General features: G+C 31.5%; 1 protein-coding gene across 1 annotated transcript in view; it reads left to right on the forward strand.

The window, feature by feature from the left end:
• The first annotated feature begins 4354 nt into the window (after positions 1 to 4354).
• Positions 4355 to 25489, forward strand: part of LOC127737651 (inactive tyrosine-protein kinase 7-like) — a 109634-nt gene continuing 88499 nt past the window's right edge. The window contains exons 1-2 of the mRNA XM_052248510.1: positions 4355 to 4520; positions 9849 to 10148. Coding sequence (XP_052104470.1) covers positions 4469 to 4520; positions 9849 to 10148 — 352 coding nt within the window. The 5' untranslated portion in view covers positions 4355 to 4468. The remainder of the gene's footprint in view (positions 4521 to 9848; positions 10149 to 25489) is intronic.

Raw genomic sequence — 25489 nt, forward strand, 5'->3', positions numbered from 1 at the left:
ATCTAGTTCAAAAAATGTGTCCGATGATCCCGCCCGCCAACCAAGATGGCGGACATGGCTAAACATAGAACATAGGGGTAAAATGCAGTTTTTGGCTTATATCTCTGAAATTAATGCATTTAGAGCAACTCTGACATGGGATAAAAATGTTCATCAGGTTTAGATCTATCTGGGTTGATATTTTCAGACGAATCAGACATCCCGTTGTTGGGTTGTTGCCCCTGAATTAATAATTTTAAGGAAATTTTTCAGTGTTTGGTTATAATCTTGAATATTATCATAGATAGAGATAAACTGTAAAAGCAATAATGATCAGCAAAGTAAGATCTACAAATAAGTTAGCATGACCAAAGTTGTCAATTGACGCCTTTAGGAGTTATTGCCCTTTATAGTCAGATTTTAACAATTTTTCGTAAATTTTTGTAATATTTTACAAAAATCTTCTCCTCTGAAACTACATATACATTGGCTAGAGGTATAGGGGGAGGGTTGAGATCTCATAAACATGTTTAACCCCGCCGCATTTTTGCGCCTGTCCCAAGTCAGGAGCCTCTAGCCTTTGTTAGTCTTGTATTATTTTTAATTTTAGTTTCTTGTGTACAATTTGGAGTTTAGTATGGCGTTCATTATCACTGAACTAGTATATATATTTGTTTAGGGGCCAGCTGAAGGACGCCTCCGGGTGCGGGAATTTTTCGCTGCATTGAAGACCTGTTGGTGACCTTCTGCTGTTTTCTGTTCTATGGTCGGGTTGTTGTCTCTTTGACACATTCCCCATTTCCATTCTCAATTTTATTTTTATAGACAAATTCAACCAAACATGGCCACAATTTTCATTAGAACATCTAGTTAAAAAAATGTGTCCGACCAACCAACATAGCCGACATGGCTAAAAATAGAACATATGGGTAAAATGCAGTTTTTGGCTTATATCTCGGAAACTAAAGCATTTAGAGCAAATACAACGGTGTAAAAATGTTCATCAGGTTTAGATCTATCTGCCCTAAAATTTTCAGACGAATCAGAAAACCCATTGTTGGGTTGCTGCACTTGAATTAGTAATTTTAAGGAAATTTTGCAGTTTTTGGTTCTTATCTTGAATATTATTATAGATATAGATAAACTGTAAACAGCAATAATGTTCAACAAAGTAAGATCTATAAATAAGTCAACATGACCAAAATTGTCAATTGACCCCTTAAGGAGTTATTGCCCTTTATAGTCAATTTCTAACAATTTTTCTTAAATTTTTTGTAATCTTTTACAAAATTCTTCTCCTCTGAAACTACTTTGCCAAATTTAATCACACTTGGCAACAATTATAATTGGGTATCTAGTTTAAATATATGTCTGATGACCTCGCCTGCCAACCAATATGGCCAACCCAACATGGCTAAAAATAGAACATAGGGGGTAAAATGTAAGTTTTGTCTATTATTTTGAAAACCATTATAAGAGAGAAAATCTGACGAGAGCAAAAATGTTCAGGATGTTGAGCTATACCAATTGTCCATATATGTCAAAACTGTCAGATGACTTCTAATAGGATTTTTTGCCCTTAAATGACAAATTTTACTATTTTTTTTATTTTTGCCTACTATCTTAAAAACTATAATAGATACAGAGAAACTTTATAAGATCAGCAAGACAAGTTCTACAAATAGGTCAACATGGTCGAAATCGTCAATCGACTCCTTATTAGAGTTATTTCTCTTTGGTTATGATTTTGACCAATTTTATGCGTTTTTTGCCTTATATCTTAATACTAAAATAGACAGTTAGAAACTTAGCTAGGCAAAATTAATCAGCAAAAAAAAATCTACAATGAAGACAATAAGGAGGAAATGGTCAGACGACTCCTTATTGGAGTTATTGCCCTTTAAAGATGATTTTCACCTTTTTTTTGCGTTTTGTCATATATGATAGAACATTATTATAGATAAAGATACACTTTAAATCACAAAAATGATCAGCAAGTCAAGATCTACTAACAAGTAAAATTTGGCCGATATAGTTAAGTAGACTGTGACTCTTTATAGGAGTGATTGCCCTTAAATGAGGATTTTTTTATCCTCTTTTGTGTTTTGAGCAAACTTTGAACTAATGAAGATAGAGAGAAACTAAACAGGCTAAATGATCAGCAATACAAGATCAAAAACAGATTTTTGTCATGAATTCTATTCTTGTCTACAATGTTGGAGAGTGTCCTTTGTTGAATATGCACATAGGCCAAGGTGAGCGACACAGGCTCTTTAGAGCCTCTAGTTTATTTTACTCCACGAATATGTAGTTTTTATTAACGTACAACCCCTTTTCAGAGGATCAGATTTAAAAACTTTTAACGTCGATAGACGACAGACAACGCCAAGACAATCCATGAGAATTTTACAGAATAAACGTAATCTTTAAAGATAAAGCAAAGTGCCCTAAACATTAAAAGAATACAGAAATAAAAAAACCATCCAGATTCGGCACTAGATAACTTACCTTATATAAATCAAATATTAACAGCAGTAAGTGTCCTTTCCTAGATTTAGACATTTCAGTTTATACCAGAAACTCTACACAAAAATTCACGACAAAAGGGATGATTTTTTTCCCTATTGTTAATTTTCCTTTTTTAGACGGTGATGTTCTCTTGCACCATCTTACGGTGTTTATATATCACAACTAGTTCGTTATGCCCGTGTAGTGACGTTTTGGATTTCAATGAGCGTAATCTATGTATTACCGGTAAATTATTAAGTCAGGAATTTCGTAACCACAAATTACTTAAAACCTTTACTAAATCAGTCTTCCATAGATACAAAGATTTGGTTTGCAAGTTTGGCTGTACCTTTTAAAAAACCTATTTCAGACGGAATAGCACATCCTAAATTTTACGGTGATGTTGTTTACCGAGCCCGGAAATTTATATACGATCCGAGTAAACTTATCAATTCTTTCAAATAAACTTATTCTAAAAGGTTACCAATTCAACACTGTAATTAGATCTTTGAATATTGTTATTGGTATAAATATTGATTTTGTTATCAGTAAATTAAAATTACACTAAATAGTTTTGTTATACACATATGCACTTTAACGGTACTACAATCTGTCGATACCTTTATTTTGGCATTGCACAAGGTCATGTTTTTCTCTGACTGTTGATGACGTCTTTACACTAAATCCATTGGATGTTGGATGTGTACTGTTTGCTATTTTAGTCTTAGATACATGATTTTTTTATTAGTTGTTATTGGCTTTGAAATAGCTTTCAGTAACTGCGAGTACTCTCAGATCTGTACTTAGTGTTCTTTTTGTTGTTAGGGATGAGGGATGGATAAATACCCTGCCACGTCTGGTCTTTGTTTTTGTTTTCTGTTTTCTGCTTTGTATCGATCTGATGAGTTAAGCCTTTTTCAACTGATCGTTGTAGTTTGTTCTTATGTTGTACTATTACACCACTGTCCAAGTTTAGTGGGGTTGACGCGGCGCTCACAAACATGTTTAACTCCGCAACACTCTTTATGTGCCTGTAGTTCTGTTGTTGTCGTTGGTTCATGTCTGTCATATTTGTTTTTCGTTAATTATTTTGTTATAAATTATGCCGTTAGTTTTCTCAATTGAATTGTTTCATATTTTTCATGTCGGGCCCTTTTATAGCCGACTATACGGTATGGGTTTTTTCTCATTGTTGAATGCCGTACGGTTGCCTATAACTGCTTACATCCAATTTATTTTAACTTTGGTGGATAGTTTTCTCATTGGCCATCATACATCATCTCCTTACTTTTATATTGAGACCCAGATTGGTGAAAAAAAAACCCATCATACAGACCCTCTCTTAACAACAGTCCTATGAGTGAACAGTATTATTGTACTTTGATTGAGTCCAGTAGGCGTGTCCAGTTGTAGTCATCTTTCTGATTGGTCGAAAGAATTAAAAAATACTGTAAACAAAAGCACATGGCAAGCGTTACTCTTCAGCTGTTAAAAAAACAACCGGGTATTCAGGCTTTTAATCCTACAAATTATAGATTATTTGAAGAAAAGGCAAAAGGCAAACATATAACTGATGCCGTTGTGAACTTGGAGACAATGATTTAGAAGAACATCGACTTCAAACAAAATATACAGTTATAAATGTCTTTGTGTCGGTTTGATGTAATAATACACATTTAATACGAACGTGTTTAAACCTATTATTAATTCTCCGGTTTATCTGTTATCATATATATACTCATCCGCTGGAATGTATATTGAATAACGTATGTCACTCTGAGCGAAATGCTATATAATCACCGCCCTGTTTCTGGATTATATTTAGCGAATGCGCAGCTGCTGAAATTTGTGGAGTGAGTCGGTCGATCAGAGGCTAAGATAACAAATATTTTGACAGTTATTTAAAGTTTGTGCTAATGTTAAAATAGCACATAAAATTGTGCGATGTGTATCTCATAAACGTGACTTTTTTTTGTTAACAATGGATTACAAATTCATCTTAAGGATATGTTTTATAACTTTGTGTTTTATTGGTAAGTCTAAAAGCTTTTGAATACAACCTTTAGCCTATCCATTGAACAATTTAATGGTTAAATATTTCAGTTTAATTTAACCAATCATGCAGTTTTACTCTGATATTACTAAAATTAACTATAAAATGACTTTATTTTATTTGTATGTGAGTTTAAAAGATTCCCATGCACATGGTGTAATTATTAGAGGTGTCAGGACTTTTAGTCTCAGCAGGGTGTTTTCTGTAGGCCCCCAAAATTAATAGCATTTAGATTATCGCCTTGAAAGGGGTGTGAAATATTCCTAATTTATAACACAGAATAGATAATCACAATAATTACCCTTCACAGCTATGTCACTTGCCTAAGGTCGTATTTTTAAGTAATTAATGTCGTGTTATTAAATGTCATACTAAGATTTTTACACTTCCTAAATCCACATTTAGCACATTATAAAATTTGTCTTTCCACTTAAATTTCACAAAGAAACTGTAGAAAATAAGCTTCAATTGCAACACTCTATGGGATTTTTTTGTAGTTGAATTCTTATCATGTTATTTAATTATTTTGAAAATAATTGCTTTTAAGCAGTTTCACTGTTACTCTAATAAAATTAAAGAAGCTAGGCTTACAAAGTATGTATATCATCAAGGAATTGTATATTTAAAAATATACATTAAATATACAATTCCTTGATATCATAAAACATAATACAGCACATGTTATTTGCATATTTACAAATTAAGATAACTTTGATTAAACATGGTATTTGCATAAAACCTGTACTGTGAAAAAGACCTAAATTAATTAACAGTGTCTATTACATTTTTAAGAAATTATTGAATGATTTATGGATAGATATACCTTTAGTTTTTAGATAAACTTTGATTGAATGCAGATGCAAGTTGTTTTAAAAGATCCTGAGGAACAAATATTTTATTGGTTTTCTTAATAGCTTTGCAAAGATTTTTTTTGAATAAGAGTAACATATGAAGAACATTTGCATGTTTTAAAAATATATTCCAGGAGCTAATACTATGAGTATTTTGTAACTAGTTTACTGTGTGTATGTATAAACCATGTCAAGAAAAATATGTGCTTAATTTGCCAGATAAACATTAAAAAATATATATTCTGATTATTACAGTGTGAAAATTTTGTTAATAGTAATTTATTTTTCATTTAGTAGATTTTCTAGAAATATTTGTAAAAGAATATTAGGTTTATCCTGGGACTATTATACTATATTATGTCCTAGGTTTATCTGAGACCAGTTAATTTATATAAATTTTATAAAATGTTGTTTGTTCAAATTTTTACAATAAAAATCATTCAATTTCAATAAATATCCATCAAATCTTTTTTTTGTATAACATGGTTAGTAAAATGGTGAGGAGAATTAAGACATGATACTACAATGGCTTAGCCTGGTAACCTAAGTCAATTGTTGACATATGCCTTTATCAAAAATGTGTGGTATTTAGACTTATCCATTGAGACACAATCTTTATTTAAAGAAATAAAGCTGCAATGTGACTCATTCCAGACTTGCATCTGGAAATATTTTGTCAAGAATGAAAAATGGGACAGAAATAAAGTTCTTTGTGAAATATATCACCTGCTATGTTTAGCAGTGTCGACAGTGTTTAAACAAATATTGGTTGGTCCACACACATACAATAACAGTAAATTAATTATAAACCATCTAGTATTGAATAAATTCATCAAGGGCTGATGTGGCATTTAGGTACATGTGTTATTGTTTTAATTATGCTTGTATATGTATAATATTGCCGGCTATTTACACTTTATTTGATTTGATTAAACTATTGGTCTGTCTATTAGAATTGATATACCCTGATTTTTTTTTAAAACTCTTTCCCCTTAGCTTGACCCTCTATTTGAAAATTAATATCTTGTATTATCTATACTTTTTTGGTCTTCCAATATAAACTTGCTACTGGTATTACTTGGCCTGAAGAGGAACCTCCTTCCTTGGCCCTATACATGTATATATATAACTGTTGAACTTTTTTCACAACATTTTGTTACAATAGTTCAGAAAAAATGACCATGACTACAGAATCGTGTGTCACAAATAGCTGTAGAACTGTTTTTGTTAGTGCTCTACATTCTCTTACTATCCCCTCCCCCTTCCTAAAAATTGAAAATAAAGTGAAATAAGGAATTAATGTGAGATATGAAAGAAAGAAAGAATGGTTGGTAGCTATAGTGTTGTACATAATAAGAATTGATGTAATTATTGTATCTTATAGATCAGGATGTCAGAACATTGTTAGATACACTAAGAAACTAATAAAACCAATGGTGTAACTGTCAAGTATGACTGTGATAGACAAATAGTACTCTAAAGTGATAATAACATGGATATCAAGCAGGGCTTGCTGACAGGGCAAGTTATTATAGGGTAGAATTCAAACAGGAAGATAAACTTTGTAAACAAGAATGTCACACACTGTAGGGGTATAAATCCAGCAACTTAGTAAACTCTGATAGCACACACAACAAACTGATATATCTAGAGATAAAATGGATAACCATATTGGTCTTCAGAGTATTAATTTGATTTCACTGATTACAAATTGTGACTGCATGTGTTATGGTTGTGTTGTGTAACAATTTAAATAATTGGTGCTTTAGTAAATTAAGAAATAACCCTCATCCCTTTTAAAAAAACAAACAACTTATGATACATGTATAGTTTCCATGTGCAAGATACACATTTTATTGAATAATCTTTGTACTGTATTCCAAAAGTTTGTCAATCCAAAAGTAAAAAAATATAAAAAAGTTTTATATCATCGGACTGCATGTTCTGATGATAATCTATATATGCTACAGATTTTAAAATTTTTGAAGTATACAGAATAAAACTAAGTAATTATCCCATCAGTATTGTGTTGAACATAATGACAATGGTTTGATTCCTTCAATATTTATGCCTTATTGAACTATTCAGTGGCGGATTCAGAGGGGGACCAGTGGGTGTATGTTCACCGTTATATAACTGTTTCCTTGTATTACACCCGTTTAAAAAGTCCAGGATGTGTCCCTGCACTTTTCTAGATTTTAATTTGAAAATGTAAAGGTCTTGCAGCATTTTGTTGAAATTTTTCATATCAAATATAATTGAAAGGACTAAGTCAGTATGTTGTGTTGAAAATGTTAACTTCATAGTGCCTCATTTGTTTTGAATAAAATATTCTTTTCCGAAATTACATCATTGAAAACTTAATTGTGCTGTTTCATTACAATTGTAATGATTCGTTGATATTGGTAGGCAGTTTAGAAGGGATGCTTAGAGAATAAATAAAAGACTCTTTTGAAAATTTTCTGGTAAAATGAATTAAAGACGTTCAACATAAAAACTTTATTTAAATCTTGGTGGCTTAATCAACTTTTTCCCTTTGAATGCATGTTAAAAGTTTACTATTGGTGTGATTATTAGATTGCATGTGGTGAACATCTTATTGTCCAAAATCTAAGAGACGAGTTTAATTTAAAATTTGAACCTTTGGTCCAAGCATATTTGTGTATTCTGTGTGTTATGTACCTTTCATAAAACCAAGATAACCACTTTATGCACTTAGTTAGATGTACCACTTCCTCAGATACCTTCAACCAAGAGATGTGTTTTACAAAAAAGGGTTGTCAGTCTCCAGTTATTGGTACTTTTAATTACAATTGGGTTTTATATGCTATTAACATGATGGACAAACTTTCAAATAATACTTAACAATTTATGTTCAATTTTCTTTTGAAAGTTATATACTGATATGTTATCTAAGTAATGAGAAAATGATTTGTTGCATATTTTTTCACTCTCATCCTAATGGCCATTAGCTCTTTGATAAAATGTTTTTCCTTTCCACAAGTTGCTACAGCCTAGGATTATAGGGCCTATGAGATTATTGATTGTTTAACTTTTTTCATCTCTGATATCCAAGGTAGCTATTGAAGGTGATCCCAATTTATTTTACAAATGCATTATGATTTTATTTTGTACTTTGTAAGATACGGTATTAGCATAACTAATAGAATTCACCTTTCCACCTAAAGCGCATTTCCAATTTCTAAGTAAAAAAATCATGTATTTAGATTTATAAAAAAAATACTGATGATTGGGCTTGCAAGTTTAGAAAAAAGCTAAAAATCATTAAAAGATAGGTGAAACCTATTTTGCTCTACAAAAACAGTAAACTTTATGGGACAAAAAGTTGTGGATACACTTACAGTTTCTGTTGGGCCCAGAGGTCTCAAATCAAAATAGACTGTAGGTCTTTAAGACGCCACTTACAGTTACACCATCTGATATTGCTTACTTTATATGAGTTTCATATTAGAAGTCATATTATTGCTTTGGCCAAAATTGAAGAAGTCTTCATGATAATAAAACAAAAATGATTATCCGAAGTTAACTTTTTTCTGTAACATAAAGTAAAATAACAAAAATAACGAACTCCAAGGAAAAATCAAAAGCTCAAATACTTCAAAAGAATGGAAAACAACTGTCATATTCCTGACTTGGTACAGACATTTCCTTCTGTTTTATAGCTAGCTTAACCTTTCACTTGTATGACAGTCGCATAGAATTCCAAACAAGTTTATCTTGTGAACAAGCGATTTAAAAAACTAGCTCAGCATGTAGGTCCAGTAAATATCTGTTCAATGGTTTGCAAACCATTCCAATTCAAGTAGGAATAGAAGTTAAAAAAATTAACAGAATCAGAAGGTCATTCAAATGTCAAGGTAGATAGAGCTACTAATTAACAAATGTCTCAATGGTCTTGTGATAGAGTGCTCACATCAAGTTCAGGGGGTCAATAGTTTGAAAACACAGCTGAATTGAACCATAGACTTGAAAAATTGTAATTATTGCTTCTAGGCACTGATGTACTCTGCATTTAGGAGTAAAAGGAAAATCGGATAGGCTTAGACAGAGTCGTAATTGCAAGTGTCCATGTAGGGTGACATGTCTTAACTACAGATTCTTACCTCTGAACAAGCACTTTAAAAATCTACCTAAGCATAATGGTCTAGAAAAAATCTTGGTTCATATTCACATAACATAAAAATGTACTCTTCCTGTTCAGTATGTAATAATTGTCACTGGATGTTAGACAGTGATCCATCCATCCTACTTATTAACAAATAATAAGTTAACAAAATGTCAAAATGTAGACTACAGAAATTTATTATGAGAGCAAAAATTGATTTGGAGCCAACATGTGGACCCATTCTTTTTTCTGTGAAATGATTTAACTTGATATTTCATAAATGAACTCTTAACTTCATTTATGTTTTGAACAAATTTTGTTTTTGTTTCAGGATTAGTTTGTTATGCACAAGACACTTTTTACTTTAGTCAAACGCCAAAGGACAAATCAGTGGTTGAAGGAACGGAAACCGTTCTTTTGTGTGATGTTAATAATCGTAGACACATTATATTTGACTGGATTCAAAGTGGAAAACCAGTAACTAATACGAGTAGAAGATTTCAGGAAGGGAGTTACCTTCGTATTTTACGTGTTACCAGAGATGAAGATGCTGGACCATTTCAGTGTATTGCTACAAACATTACATCTGGATTTTCACTACAGAGTCGAGAAGCTACACTTAATATTCAATGTAAGTAATATTTATTTGTTAAGTTGCTGGGAAATATCTAGCTTTCTTTGGTTTATTTTCCATGGATACCACTTTTTATGGTTTTGAAATTCTATGTTGAGGATATTGTGGTGTTTTTAGTTTGTTCCTCAATAACAAATCAGATAACAGAGAAAAAATAGCTGGACCTTTGACCTTGCAAATCAACTGAGGAAGATTGTTGAAGATAATGCCACTGATTACAAAAGAAAAGTATCTTCATTGCGCACAAAAATAATGAGTGCTTATTTGGTATACCATTTCAAAATTTGTACAGTAATATCATTTAGATTTGCTTTGATTTTCATGAAAGGAGTAAGTGCGATAAGGCCCTACCCAATATGGCCCCTATTTCTTTTTTTTTTTTTTAGCTGTCAAAATTAGCACCATTTCTCTTACAGTGTATCTGATAGTTCTGATTTCTGCTAAAAATTCAAACTTTTAGTTTCAAAAATATGTCTAGAACTAAACTAAACATGGCACTCCTTTTGCACATTTATATATTTCATCAATAAATACTGTTGACAAATTAGCTCATAATCTGAGATTGAGCATAAAAGTTGGTAAGCAGGAATGAAACTTTAAAGGATGATTTGAACATGTAAGAACATATGTTATAAAGTGAAGATTATACCAGTAATTGCACTCGGAAGTATATTGGTTTGATCTTGTGGATTAATAGTTCAGTTGTTTCAGAATTCTGTAATATAAATGATTTAGTTTGTATGTGAATTCTGATTCTTTCTTAGTGATTATGTTATTTTCTTTTATTATCCAGTAATCAAAACTGTTTTGGTTGTCATTATAAAACCTTCCATAAGAATAATGGCTTGATTTGTCTCTTAGAGAAGAAAATTTAGGTCTGACATGTTTTGTGTAGGATGTGGCTGAGTCAGGATCGTAAACTTATATTTGCATATATGTGGAAGGAAGATACCTTGCATTGGAGACAATACAATATCTTCCATTATGAACACTAGTTTTAATAACATATGACTTGGATTTGATAATAACATAGGACTTGAATTTGAAAAACTCTATCACAAATGACAATTTTGATATTGTGAAAGGGCATTGTGGCTTTTGAATACCAGTGGCGTTTCTAGAGGAGGGCTTAGAGGGCGTAGCCCTCCTTTGATCACCAAAAAAAAAATTTCCCGTGAATTATATGATTTTTGGCATAAAATCTTCCTAAATTTTTCACTTCACTCCCATTGGCAGTTCAGTTTTCTAGAATTACACCCATTTAAAAACTCCTGAATACGGAACACACATTAACTTGGTCAGAAACTACAAACTTCTAATGCTGATTTTCAGTTACACAAGATTGAAACAGAACATGTACAGTTGGTTTTTAATATAAATAAATGAAATGCTTTGTAAATGTCAGTGGAACAAAAACCCAACAACATGAAAATTTATTAAATCTGAATGCTTGTTTTAGTTTATATATACAGTACTAGTCTGTATTAAAAAAAGGCCAACATTTATAGCATCAAATGTAAAGTTAAGAGAACTGATTTGAAATAGAAACTGGTTTGGTAGCTTCAAATTAGCTGATAGCAACATTAATTGGTTTTTACCCCTCCAGTAATTTGTATATGTATAAATGACTATGCATGTCACACATTCATACATAGTTGTAGTAACTTGTAGATCCCATATGTTTTTACATGTTACAGATAAACTTTCTAAGGTTTCTCTTTGTGTAGACAAACAAGTAGTACCTCTAGCTATATGAATGTATGTACAAATGAAAATAAACAATTCCATTGTTTACACTTACAGACAAAGTGTATGATATATATAATGAAATAGATTTGGTGTTTGTTTCTCTCTGATGTAACAGTTCCTTTGTGTTACTATAAACAGTAGATAATCACCTATCTTTGTTAATTTACAGGGGCCATGGGATTACTCAATACTATGTTCTATCAAAACAAATACAATTAATACTCAAAGCATTTTTTAGGCTGCTATTTATTTTTAGAAATACAATTTGACTTTCATTTTATTTTCCATTGTTAAACAGTAAAAATAAACTCTTATCAGAAATGAAATTGTCTGTTCCATTCATTATTTAGGAGTTCAATAATTGACCCATATTTTGGACATCTTTAGTAGGAGGTTATAACAGCAAACATGCATTACAGAACTTCAGATAGTTTTTATACAAAAAAATCAGTTTGACAATGTCACTTTAATTTCTTAACTCTCTCAATAAAATGTTTGATGGAGGTTATCAAAATGAAGAAATACATCATTTTCACACATCAATAGTCTTTCAATATACTGATAAGAGATAATAGAACTTGATGGTCATTTTGACCTTAATTGCCTGAAGGTCAGACATTGATGGATGTGCCTAATTTAACCACTGCTTTTCAACAATGGCCCCAAAATTCATTACTTAATGTAAAGTAAAGAAACTTGGCAGGTGCCCCCTTTCAAGTTTCAACTTTGATGGTAGTTTCATAAATAAATTTAAATTAGTTACAGTTCACTTCTGTCAGCAGTGTGGAAAAGGTTAATCACCCAAAATTGATTGATGAAATATCTTTGTGGATTTCAAAAACAGATTTTGTTTATGTAAGAAGGTGGTTTAATGAAATGTCTAAAACTACACTGAATTTTGTAATTCCTGAGATATTTATCTGAGCATCTATTTAATCCATATATTTCCAATCAGTGTAAAATCTACAAGGTAAACAGGAGTTAGTGAGATAGTGTATATGTAATCAATGGTCCCAGGTTACTAAAAGAGTAACTATAATAGCATTTGTTTGGGTCATTTGTATTATGAGGAAAGTGCAAAATTTTGTTAATACAATTAAGTGACAATGACGAAATTATTGAATAGGAAATGCTTTGATATTTTTCCATATTGATTGGTACTGATGCATCAGTAATATTTTTATACCATTAACACCCTTTTATGCAAAAATGAGAGACCTTGGTAACTTGTAACCTTGCACTTATGACACCCATTACAAAGAATTCCAAACACTTTTGTCTCTGTCCACTAATTGATAAATCTAGTTTACTGGGCAATAATGTAATTGTTTTCATCTCTTATAATTAAATACTGCACACTTGATAATATTGTCTAGTTTGAAAATCTAGTGACCCCAGAAGTTATCAGCAGTATTTGGGTGGGCTTTTGTTGTTTTTATCCATTTATCTGGGATGTTTGGATAATTTATGGCTATTTAGAAATAGAGGGATTTATTATCCAATTTTAGCTCAATGGTGACTTATGTATGGCTTAAATTTGAATAGGTGATTTATGTATTAAAGGGATTTCATGTAAATTTCTCTAAACAATCTGTCTTGCATTATAGAACCTAGAGGTTTAGGGTACAAATATATGTGCTATTCCACTTTTTAAAGTGAGGAAGCTAAGGGGACAAACCTTTTCATTTTTTTTGGGAGGAGAATTTTACAAAAATAATGGTTATTCTGGCCTGGTAAGAGCTGAAAATAAATAATCTTACACAGAAGACAGGATGAAAATGAATATTCTGCACCACAAGAAACAGCTGGGTGCAAAAGTGATGATAAATTTTCAAAAAAATTAGCATTTGTACATGTATCAACAGACGAAAATGAATATTCAATCTGCAAAAAATCCTCCTTGTTAATTTTCAGCTGAAGCGTAAAAAAAAATGTATTTTCAGAAAATTAGGAATACTTTTTTAGTTGCTGGAATACACATGATACTCTCTTTTTAGAAAGAAAAGATGGGGAAATTTTTGCAAATGAATTTGCTATCTTGATATCAAAAATGTAATTCTGCATCAAGACAAAACGAAGTGCCTATAAAAGTTAAAAAAACAAAACAAAAGGTTTTAAGTGTAACACAATAGTACCTTTGTTATGTGGATAAAACATACAGGTTTTACATGCTATTCTTAGTCTATTGATCTTTACATGTTATATGGACTGGATTTTATACAAAATACACCCACTGACAAGAATGGTGTTATCTTGATCCTATCTTATTACTTATGGACTTATTTTCCCTTTGTTTCTATTGCATAATCCTGTCTGTCCTCATCAAATGCAATCAAAAAGTGTGCTGTTTTATATTATCTTAGTGATTTTATCAAATGCACCACTTTGCAATTTTTTTACAATTTTTAAAATGTTTCATTGTTAAGATGACATTTTTAATATATTACAACCAGTTGGACATTAAATTCATACAATAAAATCAAAATGAAACTCTTCAATTTACTATTTTCTTTTCATAAGCTACATCTCTGAGATATTATGAAGATCTTAATTCAAACTGATGAATTATTGTAAAAAATGAAAAAGATATGGTTCAAATTTCAGTGCTGGTAATCGCCCATGATGGGAGCTTACACATGATTAAGGTTTAAGATTTATACCTAACAAAATATGATACTAAGACAAATTGTCAGGCTATAAAAAGTCACACAGTTTATAGTTCATTTGAAGTTTGAAGACTGAGTGGTCAAATTTTCGTCTGATTTATGAGCAATAAGTGATGTTCAGATATGATTTCCTCTGAGTGGAAAACAGCAGCAAATTATTTCAAAATTTTGTTCAGGTTTTCAAGATACTTAAAACTAAAATTAAGATTATTTATTGCATCGTCCAAAGTTAAAGAGGATATTTTACTGTAAACATTATAACAATTAAAGAAATTCAACAGACATTAAGTATTTTCAAGGTGACATTGAAAGGAAAGATCATAAATTTTTAATCCTTTCTTTAGAATCATGTGAACAGATCATTATATTTTTACTGGTCCAATCCTGCAAGCATATTTTCATAAAGGGGATGCTGTTGTGATGTGACACTTAATTAACCACGTCTCACTTAATTAGTTCTCATTACATTGATAAGTATTAAAATAAAATGTTTTAAATTTTTTTGAGATTATAGTCAGATGAAAAAGGTAGTGTAGTTAATGCTGGAAAAAAAATGTAGGTCCTCAGGTAGAAGAAAATACACTTACGAAAGAGGAAAATAAAAGAAAGTCCTTACGGCCAAATATAAAAGGAAAGGGCTATGAAAGGGAACCAATTTGGATAAAAGATGGACCATTGTGAGCTAACATGTTGGAAATAGAGTATCTATGTTTCACATGAGAATGAAATGTTTCTTCACAGCTTATGAGAGCTCATGTATGAGAATGTAATGTCGCCTCAGCTTATGAGAGCTCATGTGTGTAACTTTCACATGAGAATGTAATGTCTCCTCAACTTATGAGACCTCATGTGTTTAACTTTCACATGAGAATGTAATGTCTCCTCAGCTTATGAGAGCTCATGTGTGTAACTTTCACATGAGAATGTAATGTCTCCTCAGCTTATGTCTGAGAGCCTATGTGTCTGTCTCTTACAAAACCTAATGATTTGGTTCTATGTTAAAATATGATAATTACATGGTAGACCATGACAAATTTTAAATGATATAAAAATGATGATAATTTTGATTAGCTTTGGGCATGTCTCTGTTGGAATTTACAGAGAAATCAGATACTTGTCTATTCATTGGGTTGTCACAATTGAAACAGTTGATTCATTGAAGTCTATTAATTTCTTTCAAGGTTGAATAGTAAGGTAGCGCAGGTGGTTGAAAGTAGAAATTGTAAAGTTTTTATCAAAGCAAATGACAGATATGGTCCAATGACATCTGTTAGTCCTTCATTCAGAAAGTGCATCCTTACCAGACTTAGTATCTCAGATACCATCAAAACAATGAATGTACAGCTTTATTAGGAATGCATAGAGGAAGTGAACTTTGGCACTTTAAATACTTAATATTTATTAAGTATACATCTTACATCTAAAAATATATATATTGATGTATGATTACCCTTTCATATCAAATAATAATTCTTCGAAAATTATCTCAACTTTATACTTGTACAAAAAATCAACAAAAATATAAAAATTTGAATAATAAAAGGGTGATTATGTTTTTGATGCAAGCGTTTTACAGTCATGTCGACAGGTGCCAGATAGGAAGTTTAACAGTCTCATGTTTTATTTGCTGTTTGAGGGACAATGAAATAAGATTATTACCCAATATTATAAATCATTGATTGCAATTTATGGGAATTTAATGTTTTGATTGCATGAATCTATGCTTGCTTAAATAGCTCCCAACTGCAAAGTTTCCATGGTGCAATGATAGCGTGCAAAAGAATGCAGCCATTGTCATTATTTTTATTTTGAATAGATGTTATGACGAATTAAAAGATCTTTCTATAAACATTTTGATGTAATTTAATTGAAATTATTGAAATAAAGTGTATTTCAAGTAGATTTTATTGAAAATACAGGCAAAATATTGAAAAGTTTAAAATATGTATTTCAAATAAAACAGCAATGTTTATTAATATGATATAAACTGCAATAGGGGTTAGTAACATTTAAATAACAGTTTTATAACTGACGTTTTTGACTTTATTTATTATCTAGAAATATAGAATCTTGGAATATTGAAACATACTAGTGTTTCTTTAAAAAAAAAAATTTGTTTCCTTGTGAACTAAAAAATTGATATATTAATAAACAGATATTTATCATGAGAAATACTCTCTTTACCTTTTTTTTGGAATAAGAAAAATTCAAAGTAGATTCAAACAGGAAGTATTTTAAGCTCTCAGATTTGAAAACTGCAATATCAAAATCATTTCATAATACGGAAGCTGAGGACTATATGTAACAAAAGTTATGTATGGATAAATTAACAAAGTCCTTGTATTATATCATGTGATTGTCCTACTGCCTGAGTGGGGGTATACATTTGACCATTCCATTTAAATTAAAGTGGTTCCTTATCAAGTAACAAAAACATACACAAGAGATGACATCCAGAAAACATCCTACCAAGTTCAGTGTTTGGATTTTCCTAAGCAAGATCCATTGTTACCCTGTGGTTTTGAATCATATTTCCTTCTTCATTATGTGTCCATATTGTCTCCCTCTTTGAAGGAGCAAACAACATTGAAATTATTTTTGGTGGATCACAGTTAATGAAAACATCCTCAGAACCATGCAGAACTGTAGCTATGGTGAACTCAAGAGGACATTAAACCTTTTATAATGGCCATGGAAGATCTAAGTGTGAGCTAACTAAGCTTTTCCAGAATACTCAAATTTGCTTTGCTCTGTCTTTTCGTGTAGAAATAATCAATACAATTTTTGTCGAGCCTGCGATTTTTGTTGCAGAAAGCTCGACATAGGGATAGTGATCCGGCGGTGGCGGCGTTAGCTAACTTCTTAAAAGCTTTATATTTTAGAAGCTAGAAGACCTGGATGCTTCATACTTTGTATATAGATGCCTTATGTTACGAAGTTTCCGTCTGTCATATGTCCATTGTCCTTGACCTCATTTTCATGGTTCAGTGACTACTTGAAAAAAACGTCAGCATTTTTTGTAATGTTAATTTCTTTCTTATTATGAGTAATAGGATAATTATATTTGGTATGTGCGTACCTTGCAAGGTCCTGATGCCCATCAGACAATTTTCATTTGACCTCAACCTCATTTCATGGATCAGTGAACAAGGTTAAGTTTTCGTGGTCAAGTCCATATATCAGATACTGTAAGCAGTAGGTCTACTATATTTGGTATATGGAATGATTGTAAGGTGTACATGTCCAACTGGTAGGTGTCATCTGACCTTGACCTCATTTTCATGGTTCAGTGGTCAAAGTTAAGTTTTTGAGTTTTGGTCTTTTTTTCTAATACTATATGCAATCGGTCAACTATAAATGGTGTATGGAAATATTTTATGATGTACATGTCAGTCTCACAGGTTTTATTTGACCTTGACATCATTTTCACGGTTCATTTCTCAGTGTTAAGTTTTTGTGTTTTGGTCTGTTTTTCTTCAACTATAAGCAATAGATCAACTATATTTGATGTATGGAAGGATTGTAAGATGTATATGTCTGTCTGGCAGGTATCATCTGACCTTGACCTCATTTTCATGGTTCATTGGTCAATGTTAAGTTTTCATGGTTAAGTTTGTTTCTTAGATACTATAAGCAATAGGTCAACTATATTTAATGCCAAAATTGATTGTAAGGTGTACATGTCTGTCTGGCATGGTTCATCTGACCTTGACCTCATTTTCATGGTTCATTGGTCAATGTTAAGTTTTCTTGTTTAAGACTGTTTCTTAGAAACAATAAGCAATATGTCAACTATGTTTGGTTTATTGATTGATTGTAAGGTGTACATGTATTTCTCGTTTGGTTTATCTGACCTTGACCTCATTTTCTTGGATCATGTTAAGTTTATGTGTTACTTGTAGTAAAGCTTTGTATTTAGGACTATCAACATAAAATCAATGGTTAGTAAAGAAGGCGAGACATTTCAGGGTGTGCACTCTTGTGATTATAACATTGATATTAATGTTTCAGATTAGAAGTGTGGTAATCTGGGTTTATTTGGTAATATGGGAATCAGTGATCAGTTCCGACTTGTGGATTTACTGACAGAACATTAAGTTTAACAGACACAGTTGAATTATATTTGCTCAATTGGACGGGAGTCTAAAAAAGTTGACAGAACATTTTTAAGTCTCCTACAAGATTAAATAATATTACTCAATCGTAAATCCAGTTACCCAGTAAATCAAATTTTTATAGAACTTCCAGTATGATCTAACCCTCTCAAATAAAAGTGTCAGATTTTTTATGTTTTTAGTGTATTTAATATTGTAAATCTTACTTGAAAGTTTAGAAATAATTTGTCTGAGTATCGCTAAGAAAGTTTAACTTTAACCCAATGTTGACACAAACGTCAGATTGTCAGTATTAACTAGAGTTAATATGTGATTATAGAGTACAATTTGTGACCTAAACTTAATTGAAAACATAAATATTTCTGATATGTCACTTCAAAAAAACTTCAACTGATTTAAAAAGCTTTGAAGTAACAGTGTATTCCTATTTTGGCTGAATATTTTTTAATGATTCTTAATTTGGTAATTTTATGTTGTATCATTGTATGTTTTCTCATGTGTCATTCTTTGATGACAAGTTCTGTTAACTGCTGTCAAGAAACACTACATTAAGACTTATCAAACCAGACTATAGCTTTTATACCTGGAAAACCATGTAGCAGAAACCGCAACATATTACTTGTATTTAAGCATTGGTTGTGCCTGTTAGTCCAAGGAAAACTCTTTGAGTGCAAGGATTTTGAGAGGGATGAATATATGCAATATTTTCTGTCTTTAAACTAGCAGCCCAAGAACTTGGAACATATGATAATTAACTCGAAAGGTCATTTCAGAATAATAGTGATAAATTTTGGCTACAATTAACTACTGTGGATTCATTTATTTTCGTGGGTACCAATTTTCGTGGATACAGGAAAACTTGTATGTTCGTGGATATTTAATTTCGTGGTTTTGCCGAGGTCTGCATACAAGCCTACTTCATTGAACATTTAATTTCGTGGTTTACCTTTGCCATGAAATCAACGAAAATTGGTATCCAAAGAATAATAATGATTCCACAGTATATGATTTTTAAAAAAATAACCAAACAAGAGATGACATGGGATGGCAGTAGCTCACACTGGTCCTTAAAGGGCCAATAGATAGAGGATGAAAAATCAAGAGCCAGACATTCAACATAAAGGCATAAATCACTTGATAAATAAAGAGATAAGGGTGGGGAAACATGCACCAGGGATTTTTATGAGACTTATGCCGGGCTTTGTAAAGTGCAAACTCTGTATTTACCTATTATGCAAGCTTTGAAGATTTTTTCCAGACCTCTATTTATCTTTGAATTTCAATTGAGTATAAAAATTATCCATGTGTGTTGATCATTGTCTGTTGGATTCCAAAGGGATCAGTAAAAATCAACGCTAAATCGAATTAAACTTGGTAACCGAGCAACAGCAGATAGGTAAATTATTATTCAGCGACATGTATAATCTTTACTTTGATCTATCTAAAACCCAATGAAACCTACAGATACTTAAGACTTTAAAATTAGTAGGTACAAAGAGAAGGGTGTTTGGTGGCCATCTATATCATATTTAAGGGATTTTAACTTGGTAGGTAAATTGCTCTAGGAAGGATTAAAAGAAATTGCCTGTTTGTCCTTTTGACACCAGATGTTTCAAAGTTAATGAACCTGTGGGTTAGGTAAAAGAAATATTACAAAAATGGAAATTCATAAAATTCTTCAATTTTTTTTGATACAAAGTCATGTTCTCCAAAAGGAAATGATAACTTTATAACATTGATAAACATGCTGGTATATGACTTAAAACAGAAAGTGCATGGGGTGTGCCCTGATTGATTATGGTCTATTAGCCAGCTGCCTTTGCAGCAGCAAAATATGAACTAAGTTAACAGCTATTTGGAGACTAGATTGTTCATTAATGGAGATTTCAGATCACTGAACAACATGACAAACATTTTATATTTAGGGAGGTTTAGAAGCTGAAATAAATGGCCCTTCAAAACTTTTTTTGTTTGTCCCCTATTTAAAAACATGAAATTTTCTGAAGATTTATTATCACAAAACACACATAAACAAAATGAATGAAATGTTTACATTTGTGTTTAGAATTTTAGAAAAGACTCTTGAACATGGTTCTTGATTTATAGAAGGCAGAAGATGGATTGTTTATGCCAGTAAGATGATAAGGAACTGTTTCCAACGTATGAAAAGCTTCAGGTTTGAAAAATGAATGTAGCACTTGACTCTGACAAGCCTGTTAATTCTTGCAGGTTTTAATGAGGCTTGGGTTGGTATGATCTTGGTCTAAAGAATGCTTAGGCAATGTTCCTCGGCAGTTATAAGTCATTTCCGCTGACAGGTTAACCAAAGAATACATTTATTTTTCTTTCAACCATGAAACAAGAAAAAAGATTCTTTCTAAAGTTGCTATGTTACTTTAGTACATCAGTTTAAATAAGTACATATGAGAAACTGATTGTTAGTTGTTTCATTACTTGACTGTTCTGTTCGGTCTGTGTTCAATATCTGGCTTTATTCTGTCATATTGGTTATACATTTTTGTATCTTTAATTCTTTAATTTCAGCCTTTGCTTAGAACATTAATGTCACATCCTAATTTATATTCAAAATGTATTATTCAAAGTTGGTTTGGTGATTTCCTCTAAATTGAAATTTATACATGATTTTTGTTTCTTTTTTTATAATACAGTGCTCATGGTACTTAATAAAACAAAAAAAACACATGTGCAATAATGCTCATATATGGCATGTTGTTGGAAAATATAAATATTTGAAAATTTAATAATTGATAGGTTTTATAATTTATTCAAATTAAAAGAAAGTTTATCTATTCCCAGTTTTTGTTTTAATTGATTTTGCATGCTATTTATCAACTGTATAACATAACTTAAAGCATGTAAAGGGGCATTAGCTACGAGATATAAAAAAAATTAGAATATGATTTTTTTTTGTTCAATCATTAATGAAAGTGAAATAGTGAAATAATAATTTGCTTTTAGCAGCCAGTTTGGTTCAATTTTGTCAAAATAAGCTAAGAAACATCGCTGATGAATTATTCACTTGCAAGTGAATTATTCAACCTCATTGAATCCGTATTCATGTGAACTTCAATTTAACCCATTAACTAGAGATTGGTTACGCATGTATTAGTTGTGTTCAGCCTTTAAAAGGAAAAGAATGTCAACATTGAAAGTGAAACAAGGATGAACCATTTCGTTGACTGATTCGATTGACAAAAAATCATTCTTAAACAGGTAAAAACGATGATTAACTTATTTTTTTAGCCTATAACATGAAATCAAAGAGACCAAGAAAAGTCCAATTGCACGAGGTCGCTATCTATTTATAGTTATGTTTATGTTTATATCGGGTTATGTGACCGTCATCAGTTATCGGAGGTCATCTCGATGATTAATTAGATGGTGTCTAGACTAAAATATACACGAAATGCTGATATATATTATCGAGTCCATGCATTGTTAATTGTTTATTTCAGACTTTTTGTAATTTGGATATACGTTTTAGTATGTTATAAATCAAATATGAGAATTTGAGTCCAATCGGTGAACATAAATTTGACAGCTAATGCCCCTTTAAGGAAATAGCTAACAATGAAAATATGCAGATGGTTCAAAATGTGCTTTGTCGGTTTACTGTGCCCCTTATTGCCCTCCCTGAATCCTGTATTACTATACAAAAAATGGGAATAAAAAATTAATCAGAAAAATGTCATTTCATTCTGTTTTTATGTTGATTTCAATATGCAAACATTGAGTTTTTATTAGTCTAATTGACAAAAATTCTGTCATAGTATCATATTAGGACAAAAGAATAATGAAGGGATCCAGTGGATTGGAATGATTAGGCTATGAATCTGCATTAATTAAATTGTTTTGTACCCGAAAATCTCCAGCTGGTTTCCCCTTATGTTATAACCTCTGACTGACCAATTATGTTACAATTCCAAAGGGACCCATGCGTTTTATTGGCTGCTCAAAGGCTGTGGTAATTGAAAATGAATTTCTGTGTACATTTTGACAACATTAATGTGAACCACAGAAATCATTATTTAATAAATCTGTTTGATATTTCTACCTGAAAGATATTATCTTTGGATATTTTTTTAATGTTTTGCCACTGGTTTTAGAAAGCTTTTTGGATTATGATGCAGTCGTGTGCAGGATTTTTTATAGTTCATACATCAAAGAACTCATTACAGCATTTGGCTGTTTATCACTTCTATAGGTTCTTTGCCCCAATCAATTATTGGTCATGCTTAATTGCCATTCTGCAAGTTATCTAGTTACAATTAATAAATTGTGCAACATAATTGTTGACCCTTACATAAGGTCATTCAGGATGACTAAGTTGATAAAGAAAAAGAAAATCTGTAATTGTATTGCATCATCAACTTGAAAGATACACCCCCTACAGACCAGATCAGTTATCAATAAACACTGAATCTCAATTCATACGATGCCCCCCCCCCCCCACCCCCACGCCCCTCCCCTTACAGACCAGATCAGTTATCAATAAACACTCAATTCATACTAACATATCTTGTAGGAAATATTTGTGTGTTATCATTTCTCTTTTGATTGGCATCTAATTTAATAGGCTTTGATCTTGTCAATTGAACAAACACAACTTTTTACTTAAAGGTCTTTTACAAAAGATTTAAAAGTTTAAACAGGGGTTTAAGTCACTAAGAGAGAATGTCGGAGGAAGGGGATAGGAATTTCAATACATGTTGTATCTAAGTGTACAGACTATAAACATTGTACAATCTTGGTTTTCAAAATTAAATATACTAACGGATATATTTCAGAGAGTATTGTTGATATTGGATCAGGTATGCTTAAGTCATTGACAAAAACGAAGATAACCTTGGTTAGTGTCCAATCTTCAAAAGGCTAACCAACATTGTTTTGACATTTTGATGTCACTGGGTTTGATTCAACATAGATATGTGTACATCCACAAAATTGACCTGAAATAAACCCTCAGATGTTTACAGTATGGAGGTGACCATAAAGTTTTATGAGATTGTCAAACTGGGCAATAAAATAGTCATAAAATGGACAATTGAATGTTATAATCCATTGTAAAAATGATTTCTCCCAACAGTAGATACAAATAGATACATATATCCCTCAGAACTACTCAAGATGTTTCTATTCTCCCAACAGTAGATACAAATAGATACATATATCCCACAGAACTACTCAAGATGTTTCTATCAGTGTTACACATATATCCCTCAGAACTTATACTCAAGATGTTTCTATTAGTGTTACACATATATCCCTCAGAACTACTCAAGATGTTTCTATCAGTGTTACACATATATCCCACAGAACTACTCAAGATGTTTCTATCAGTGTTACACATATATCCCTCAGAACTACTCAAGATGTTTCTATCAGTGTTACACATATATCCCTCAGAACTACTCAAGATGTTTCTATCAGTGTTACACATATATCCCTCAGAACTTATACTCAAGATGTTTCTATCAGTGTTACACATATATCCCTCAGAACTACTCAAGATGTTTCTATCAGTGTTACACATATATCCCACAGAACTACTCAAGATGTTTCTATTAGTGTTACACATATATCCCTCAGAACTTATACTCAAGATGTTTCTATTAGTGTTACACATATATCCCTCAGAACTTATACTCAAGATGTTTCTATTAGTGTTACACATATATCCCTCAGAACTTATACTCAAGATGTTTCTATTAGTGTTACACATATATCCCTCAGAACTTATACTCAAGATGTTTCTATTAGTGTTACACATATATCCCTCAGAACTTATACTCAAGATGTTTCTATCAGTGTTACACATATATCCCACAGAACTACTCAAGCTGTTTCACTTAGTGTTACACATATATCCCACAGAACTACTCAAGATGTTTCTATCAGTGTTACACATATATCCCTCAGAACTTATACTCAAGATGTTTCTATCAGTGTTACACATATATACCTCAGAACTTATACTCAAGATGTTTCTATTAGTGTTACACATATATCCCACAGAACTACTCAAGATGTTTCTATCAGTGTTACTATTTATTATTATGGTCCCTTTAGTGTTTTTACATGTAACAGTTATGTAAGGCCCCAAAAAATTATAATTCTTATTTCTGACTGATCACTACCCTTCCTAAATTTTAATGCTTACCCTTATACATATTAAGGACATATTTTGCTAAGCATTGTTTTAAATCCATTTTGTTTACAGTAAGAATTTATAAAGTCCAGAACATTTCCCTGTATATTCTATTTAAAATAGGGGCCTCAGTCTGGCCGAGTGGTCTAAGAAGTTCATCTACTGTATCACTAGCCTGTCAACACTGAGGTTGTGTTCAAACCCCAATAAAAACTGTCACCACCATAATATAGCCAATACTCTAAGCACCAACAATTAATCAATCAATTAATTTATGTGAAATGTTTTTTTCAAAATTAAATCATTTTATCTATATACCCACCATATTTTATATACCCACCATATTTTTTTCTTCCAGAAGGCACTCACTTCTGGAAAGAACTATATATTTTTTTTGGCTTTATGTATAGATTCATACTGTGTCACCCATCTCAGCTGTATTCCAGAATCACTCCCTTTAAAAGATGGTTTACTGGTTATATTAAGTTATGATTACATTTCTGTAAAAATGAATGAATTGGTCCTGCTCCCTTAAAACACTTAACTGAGGATTTTTTTCTATTTTTGTCCAATTTATTTTGTCCTTTACAGATTACACAGTCAATCAGATCTAATTACTGCATGTAATTGGCTATACCC

Source organism: Mytilus californianus, unplaced genomic scaffold (assembly GCF_021869535.1).
Source record: "Mytilus californianus isolate M0D057914Y unplaced genomic scaffold, xbMytCali1.0.p SCAF_4, whole genome shotgun sequence".
Classification (NCBI taxonomy): Eukaryota; Metazoa; Mollusca; class Bivalvia; order Mytilida; family Mytilidae; genus Mytilus; species Mytilus californianus.